General features: G+C 41.2%; 1 protein-coding gene across 1 annotated transcript; it reads left to right on the top strand.

Annotated features, from left to right (window-relative positions):
• Positions 1-1,379: 1,379 nt before the first annotated feature.
• SELENOK (selenoprotein K) lies at positions 1,380-8,113 on the top strand. The gene is made up of 5 exons (NM_001114877.1): positions 1,380-1,572; positions 4,860-4,950; positions 6,413-6,496; positions 7,430-7,516; positions 7,781-8,113. Exons 1-5 carry the CDS (start codon positions 1,554-1,556, stop codon positions 7,782-7,784), a joined length of 285 nt encoding a protein of 94 aa, NP_001108349.1. The 5' UTR covers positions 1,380-1,553; the 3' UTR covers positions 7,785-8,113.
• The last annotated feature ends 571 nt before the right edge of the window (positions 8,114-8,684 follow it).

Raw genomic sequence — 8,684 nt, 5'->3', positions numbered from 1 at the left:
CACAAACTAAAACAACAATGTTGCCAGAGCATAATCTCGGTGGGGGTGTTCATAAACTAAAACAACAATGTTGCCAGAGCATAATCTGGGTGGGGAGATGTGGCTGAAAGTACAGTGAGAGGAGCAATCAAGAGGACAAGTCACCTTGGGCCTGCAAGCCACGACAAGGAACTGGATTTTAAGAGCAATAGGAAATCACTAAATTTTAGTGTCCAAAAGGTTTTAGGCAAGAGAACGAGATGATCTCCGTTTTAAGATCGATCTTGCTACAGTTTGTAAAACTGCCTAAGGATGGTAAAAGACTGAACCTGAGATTTCATTTAGAAGGAAACTAGCGTAGAGCAGGTGAGAGATGATGGTGGCATGGTCTAGAATAAGAAAGGCCCTTGGGAAAATTAACGGTCCTGCCCTAATATTTTTGCAGAAATGATCCTTTATGATTGTGCTGCACAAATCCCAAATGAGGTGAAGGATGTTGTCTTGTCCTATTATGAACTTTTCTGGGGAAAATGCTCTCTCCAAAATCAACATAAAATTAGATCTTTGTCAGTTCTAAGTATTAGAACATAAAATCTTAACCAACGTTGTTAAACTCAAAATAGATTTTTAGCATGTAATTTTCATTTTCTGGAAGGCGATTAGGAATCTTTCCAAAGAGATGACACATGGCTTGAGAACTGGGGGCGGGAAGTCAAAGGAAGCAGCCATTAGGTCTCCACGCTGAAAGAATAGCCAAGTGCAGAGGCCTTGAGAAGGGAATGAAATGGCCACGTTCAAGGAACAGAGGCAGCCCACTGGCTGGAGCAGAGTAAATATCCATGGTATGTGGTCCACATTTACTGAATGTCCAAGACATGTCTTCTAATTCGTCTGTCACCAAAGTGGTCATAAGCAGTCGCCATCAATAAGAAACAAGCAGAGAAAGGGCCTACAGTTCAATTTACTTTTCAGTTGCCTCACAAAAGGCTAAGAAAAACTCAGTTTCTGGTGAACCCAGGTAGACACGCTCATTTTAAAGAGAATGAATATATCTAGGAAGAGCCTGGCAGTATATTCCCAAAGGCGTGACAATAAAGTTCCTTAACGTGTAGTCAGCACCCTCAAACGTCAACACGTCTGGAAAATTCGGAAGCGTTTCCTCCTGTCAGCGGCCCTTCAAGCTACCTCATACAGGGCAGCCTCTCCTACCCAGACCCGGAGCCTATCAATCGACGAGAAAACAGCTTCCCCTCACTGGGCGGTGCGAACCAACTCTGCACGATCAAGTCGGATAGAGGACTGGAAACCGCGGGCACTACAGGGCAGTCCTTAACGTCATATCCGGTTGTCAGCTCGGCCGCCTCCGCCTAACCGGAAGTCGCGATGTGACGATGCAAAAACGCCCATCGGGGGCGCGTCTCTTTCAGCAGCCAATGGGCTCTGCCCACCTTCGTCCTCGTCAGCATTTTGTCTAATCGCGGCCTGTGACGCTCGAAGGGCGGGGAGCAGAGGGAGATACAGAAACCGACAGGGGCCAGGCGCCCGGTGGCTCCGAAGCGGGGAAGTGGGACAAGATGGTTTACATCTCGAACGGTAAGTTGAGAGCGGGCTGTGGCTTCGACCGGTGACTTGTAAGATCGGACTCCAGGTTCCTTTCATCGTCGCTCGCTGAGTCTTGGGCCCGGTGCGGCTTCCCCGGGCTTAGCGCCCCGCGACCGGGCGGAGCTGGACCGAAGTCGCCTCGGCTTGCGGCGCGTCAGCCGATGGTCTCTGAGCCGGCAGTCGGGGGCCGAGGTCCCGCCGGCCTCACGCTGAGTACTGGGAGCCCTGCAACCCCGCCTTCGTGCAGCAAGCGCTTGATTGTGGATTTGCGAGGGTGGTCTTTCCTCTCGGGTGTCGGTATCCTTAAAACTAGTAAGGACAATGACGCCGACGCTGTACACGTAGCGCTTGTGCCCTGGACAGTGTTTCAGTTATTTGCTTATCGTCACATTCAATCCTGTTTTACGGGTGGAAACTCTGAGGCTCAGATAGATTAAATAGCTTGCCTGGGCTATTTAAGTCACAGAGGTAACTTAATGGCTGAGTCGGGATTCGATCACAGGTAGGCTGACGTCAGCGTCCTTGTTATCTGTTATGCTGCCCCTACCTACAACGTGTAAAAAGACCGAGCCGACCTAGGATGATAATTAGAAGAAAGCTTTGCGTAGGCTTTTTCCCCAGGAAAGGGTAGCTAGTCAAACATGGAATTTTTTGCTCGAATTTCAAGGGGCATGGGAAGAAGTACCATCTTCCCCTAGGAGCAAGTTAATTATTACCGGAATGGAGAATCCGAGAGACTTAATTCTGCGACCCCACAAAGAAGATGACCGGAAAGGAAGGACATGACTGTGTCAGATCAGTGCTAGAGCTGCCTGCCCACCTGTTTGACTCAGGTGAAATTCTTTGGTACAGTCTTAACAAGGAGTTGTGGATCACTGGAACTAGGTCTTGGTTCTATTTGAGTCATCTGTTTTTCTCCAGAGACGAGTAAGGTAGTCAGTGAGGAGCCTTCTGGCTGACTGCACTTTTGCATTTCTTGACTTTTAAAAATCTCCCCTTCTCATCTCCCACTTAAAAATCTTTGAAACAAGTAGATTGATGGACACTACAGAAAAGCATCAAAATTTCATCTTAGTTTTGGGCGCTTTCAGACTTTAGTCTGTTTTATAGCCTGTTTTATAGCCTTTGTGATATAAGCTTAAGGCTGGAAGCTTCTGTATGAATTATTGAATAATTCCTTGTATTTGTTGTGTCTTACTTTGTTCGCATTATTTCATTTGGTCCACATAAGTAGCCGATTAGGACTCTTTATCGTACTTTAAAAGTTGAGAAACGCAACTGCATTCAAACACCTTACTTCTCTCTGGGGATATTGGTGGAAGGGACATTCTGCCTTAAGAAAGGGAAAGTGGAAAAGCAAGATAGAATCACAGAGGAAGAAATGACAGGTTCCAATTAGATCCACCTTCTTAGGACTGTATTATCAGCACTTGACAAAATCTTTCTCTTACTGTCAGATGACTTCTTTTTTTTTCTCAAAAATCTTATGTGATGGCTAGCCCTGGAATACTTTTTGTTGGAGAAAGAAAATGTCACATCAGCCAACAAAGCAGAGCTAGGAAGAGGCAGAGAACTAAGCCTGTCATCCACCCTCTAAACTTTTGTAGCCCCTTGCTCTCAGTAGCACAGTGAGAGCTTAGATCCAAGTGGGTATCTGAAATTAAGCTGGTCAAGAAAAGAGGAAAAGTAAACCCTCATGGAGTGGGTAGAGGTGAGTGGGGTTAACTCTTGGGATAATGGAAAGGAGAGGTAGTTGACAGTTACTCTTCCCCGAAAATATTCTGACATCTTGATTTGCAAGGCTGAAATATAGTGTACCAACTTATGTTGTAGCTTCTATTAAAGTGGTTTGAAAAATAGATCCAGTTTTGCTTAAGATAAAGCTAGAGTCTATTAGAATTAAGAGTATGCTGTTATAGGAAACAGTAGTTATTTTAATGAAGAACAAGCCAAATTCTCTTTAGTACTTAGAGCATACACACTCTTTATAAGAATTTTATAAAAATAACTGATTCCAAAGACTTGTAAGAGTATGAATACGCAATCTTTTTATACAGGCAAGAGACTTTGCAAATGAAAAGAAATACTCAACATGTTTAGGAATATGGAAGTGGTGTGAGCATTCCTTTATATTCACCTGTCCCATTTGTTTCTTCAAAGTACTTGAATAAAGAGGTATTTTTACACCCATGTTGATAGCAGCATTATTCACAGTAGTCAGAAGGTGGAAGCAACTCAAGTGTCCATCAACAGATATGAGTGGGTAAACAAAATGTAGTATATACATACAAGGATATATTATTCAACCTTCAGGAAGGAGATTTTGACACATACTGCAACATGGATGAACTTTGAAGACATGCCAAGTGAAAAGCTGGTCACTAAAGGACAGAAATTGTATGATTCTTCTTTTATGAGGTTCCTAGAGTAGTCAAATTTGTCGGGACAGAAAGTAGAATGGTGGTTGCCAGGGGCTGGGTGGAGAAGGTAATGGGAATCAGGGTTTAATGGGTATAGAGTTTCAGCTGGAGAAGATGAAAAACTTCTAGAGGTGGATGATGGTGATGGTTGTGCATCAATGTAGAATGTACTTAATATCACAGAACTGTACTCTTTAAAATGGTTAACCATTGGTAACCATTGTTACATTTTTAAACCATGATAAATTTTTGTTTTATATATATGTGTTTTTTTGTTGTTTTTTGTTTTTTTTTTCTTGCTCTGTCACCCAGGCTGGAGTGCAGTGGCGCCATCTGGGCTCACTGCAACCTCTGCCTCCTGGGTTCAAGCAATTCTCCTGCCTCAGCCTCCTGAGTAGCTGGGACTACAGGTGTGTGCCACCATGCCTAGCTAATTTTTTGTAGTTTTTAGTAGAGACGGGGTTTCACCATGTTAGCCAGGATGGTCTCAATCTCCTGACCTCATGATCCGCCTGCCTCGGCCTCCCAAAGTGCTGGGATTACAGGCATGAGCCACCGCGCCCAGCCTTTGTTATATATTTATAGAAAGAGAGAAAGTAGTTGAATAGAATGAAGTCACCCACCAAGTTTATAAACCAGTAGGCTTTTGACATACTAGAGGAATGTCCCTAGATAATGGAACATTACTTCTCCGAACCTTTCCTTGGAATGATGCTCACAGATTTCTTCTGGTGTTGGCCATTTGGAACAATGGGCAAGTTAAAACCCCAATCATTGTTACCTCAATAATTAAATGTGATGCCTCTTGGGTTAGGGATTTGTAGCACTCACTAAAGTTTCTTTAATTCTTATCTGTAGGACAAGTGTTGGACAGCCGGAGTCAGTCTCCATGGAGATTATCTTTGATAACAGATTTCTTCTGGGGAATAGCTGAGTTTGTGGTTTTGTTGTAAGTATAGAAGAGCTCTTAATTGCCCTGATATTTAAGTTGACAGGTGTACATCATGTGCATTATGTTAGGGATCTTAAATAAGCTCAACTTTCCTGAAACAGTTTTCTATTGCAATTTAAAAAATAGCTTTACACAGGGAAATAGACGTTAGTGATAAAGCTGCTACCACCAGATAGCTTGTGATTATGAGTATATGTTAGTTGGATTGGTAAACTTCACCACATCTTAACCTTGGTGGTAACTACTTCAACCTATGGCTGGGTCTGTCAATTCTGATGCTAAATGACTGGACCTCACTTTCTCTCTACTATTCTTGTTTTTTTTTTTTTTTTTTTTGTGCGTGCAACTTTCATTCCATATTATATAACAAGTAAATAAAAGGTTTTATATCCTGGTTTAAAAAAAATTCCAAAGAAGTAAACTTTTTTATAATGAAGGGTTAGAATTGGTAAAGGAGACAAAAATTTAAATGTCTTCATAATTGTAAGCAGTTACTAGTTAAATGCATGTTTTGGTCTTTTACATGCTGTTTGTTAGAATTGTTCATCAATAATTAAGAAGTCTTACCTATTCCTAAATTTGAATATATATTTGAGTGTCTCATGATCAGGGAACTGTAGGGATGCAAAGATGTGGGAGACCCTTTTTTCATTGAGTTTACTGTCAGTAAATATCTTCATATTGCAAGGGTGGGCATGACTGGGAGGTGAACATCAGAGGAAGTTATCCCAGATAAAGGAAACCACATGAAGGATGGCATAGAAGTTTGAGTATCAGGCTGTGGTCTTTATGCTTAATTTGATCTTAGCTGTGGTTTAGAAAGTTTAATTTTACGGCTATATATAGCATAAACTAGATGGTGTAGAATGTAAAATGGAAGAGATGGTTCCATAGAAAAATACAACAGGGCACCAGAGAGGCCCTAAGTTACCCAATCCAAAACTTAACTCTTTTACAAATTTCACCTACTCCATGTTGTTTATAAAAGTACTTTTTAAACTCAGTTAAATCCTTCCATATAATTTTACATATCATTTTTAAAAATTCCATTTCAATGGATTCCCAGAAGCCCTGTGCCTTTGCCACACCACCCTTGGCCCCTCCTTCCCTAAGATGTTAGGTAGACTTTTGCAGGGGAAATGAACATGAGACACTGTAAAAACCCGATGGCTGATTTAAAGTGGAGGTCAGGGATGACTCTGGTTTCATGCTCTGTCTAGGGGAGTTATTAGCAAATAAGAAATACAAGGAAGGGTAGATTTGGTGTACAACATAGCACATTCAGTTTAGACACATGCTTAAGTTAGATGGTGGTGTCCAGCTGGCTGCAAGAAATGTGGGGTAGGAGCTAAGTGGGTTTAGTAATCCTCTCACAGAGATGATGGTTAAAAACCATGGAAATATATTTTAGAATGTTGTCAAAAGTGATACCTTTGTTGTTTTCTGCCCCTTGTTTCAGTTTCAAAACTCTGCTTCAGCAAGATGTGAAAAAAAGAAGAAGCTATGGAAACTCGTCTGATTCCAGATACGATGATGGAAGAGGGTACAGCTTTTTAAATTGATAATAGTTGTTTTTATGTCTTTGTATACCTTTATTAGATATTTTAGGTAGATAGAGTTAGATTTTTGGAAATTAAAAGTTTAAATCCTATTTTACAAAATTAATGCATTACTGTAAATTAAAAGTCAATTGCTTCTGATTTGATAATAATCAGTTAATCTGACAAAGCTAAAATATACATGAAATATCCCATGGAAAAAGTCTAAATTAGAGGATGAAAACTGATGGCCAACATTAAAATCTAAAGATTTCGTTTGAACATCTGGATTTCTAGTTGCTAATTAAAAACTTAGAAGATCTCCAGGCACGGTGGCTTGAGCCTGTAATCCCAGCACTTTGGGAGGCCGAGGCGGGTGGATCACGAGGTCAAGAGATCGAGACCATCCTGACCAACATGATGAAACCCCGTCTCTACTAAAATACAAAAATTAGCTGGGTGTGGTGGTATGCGCCTGTAGTCCCAGCTACTCAGGAGGCTGAGGCAGGAGAATTGTTTGAACCCAGGAGGTAGAGGTTGCAGTGAGCTGAGATCGCACCACTGCACTCCAGCCTGGAGACAGAGTGGGACTCCATCTCAAAAAAAAAGCCGTAAAGATCAAGATCAAGTAGCACTGGGCTAGGCTTATGTTTCTACCTGGCAAAAATCAGCTGGAGCTGGGTTTCAGTGGGGCATTACTGGAGGTGCTGTTCAGTTCATCACAGTCCTTTCTTGACTTAGTTCCTTGTGTGCACTATGTGTCTGGTCCCTTTAAGTGTTTTAATTTTTGCCTCCTGACCTAAAATGGTAGTTTCTATTTTAAATTGTGTTTTAGGGTCATGTGGGTGCTGAAAAAGAAAAGGGTCTAGTTGAGTGCTTTTAAAAGGAGACAAAGTTGTGTCTATCAAACAGTAGATACTAACTTTTTATTTTATTAGGCCACCGGGAAACCCTCCCCGAAGAATGGGTAGAATCAATCATCTGCGTGGCCCTAGTCCCCCTCCAATGGCTGGTGGATGAGGAAGGTAACTTCAGATCTGAAATTCTTTTGTAGGATTTTGTTTTGAAAACACTTCTGTAGTAATGTTTTCTTTAAGAAGTTGCCCAACAGCTTATAATTACTCAGACATTATTTGGAAATATATTTGTTATCTTAACCCTTGAAAAATTCACTGGCCTTATTATCAAAATGTCTTTTGAGAAAGATTTTATAACATGTAATATGTTGGGGTTTTCACACAGATCCAAATTAATAACCAGTAACTAATTATTGTAACATTTTCTTTCAGGTAAATGTCTGCTCTAAGAAGCAGACAACCGGACATGCGCATTCATAGCAGAAGGAAACCATCAAGAAGTGGAAGGCTGACCATGATGAGCAGTAGATGAATGTGTATGTCTAAACAAGGACTGCTCTGTGTCCTCACAGATGAATGAGGTCATGCTGGGAATTCCCTCTGCAGGGAACTGGCCTGACTGACATGCAGTTCCATAAATGCAGATGTTTGTCTCATTACCTTTTTGTATAGTTTATTAAAGTATTAATATAGTTTTAATAAGTAAATATTTTTAGGTTGCAGAATGGACTCCTCATCTTTATATTCACGAAAAAGCAATCTGAAGAAAACAAATAAAAGCCTGCGTATTTAGCACTGTTAGTGTCACCTTTTCAACTTCTGAAACACTGTTCATTGTTAACTTTTTCTCATTTATAAATCACTCTATTTATTTTAGTAGTATGCATAGCATATCTGTGCTCTTGAATTAATTTTTATCTTTAACATATTTGTCTCATCAATCTTTAATACATTGTGTCTAATTTGCTACCAAATGTAATTATCAGGGTATTTATAAAGCCATAGCTAACAAAACTGAGCTACAAAATGAAAATTTACTAAATAGTTTTTAAAATCATGGACTTCAGCCTGGCGCGGTGGCTCATGCCTGTAATCCCAGCACTGTGGGAGGCTGAGGCGGGCAGATCGCCTAAGTTCACGAGTTTGAGACCAGCCTGCAACATGACGAAACCTAAAATAACAAAAATTAGCCAGGCGTGGTAGAGTGCACCTGTAATCTCTGCTACTTGGGAGGCGGAGGCAGGAGAATCGCTTCAACCCAGGAGGCGGAGGTTGCTGTGAGCATGCCATTGCACTCCTGCCTAGGCAACAGAGTGAGACCCTGTCTCAAAAAAAT

This window comes from Pan troglodytes, chromosome 2 (genome assembly GCF_028858775.2).
Source record: "Pan troglodytes isolate AG18354 chromosome 2, NHGRI_mPanTro3-v2.0_pri, whole genome shotgun sequence".
Taxonomy (NCBI): Eukaryota; Metazoa; Chordata; class Mammalia; order Primates; family Hominidae; genus Pan; species Pan troglodytes.
The sequence above is the reverse complement of the archived record's forward strand: the minus strand, read 5'-3'. Positions and strand labels throughout refer to the sequence as shown.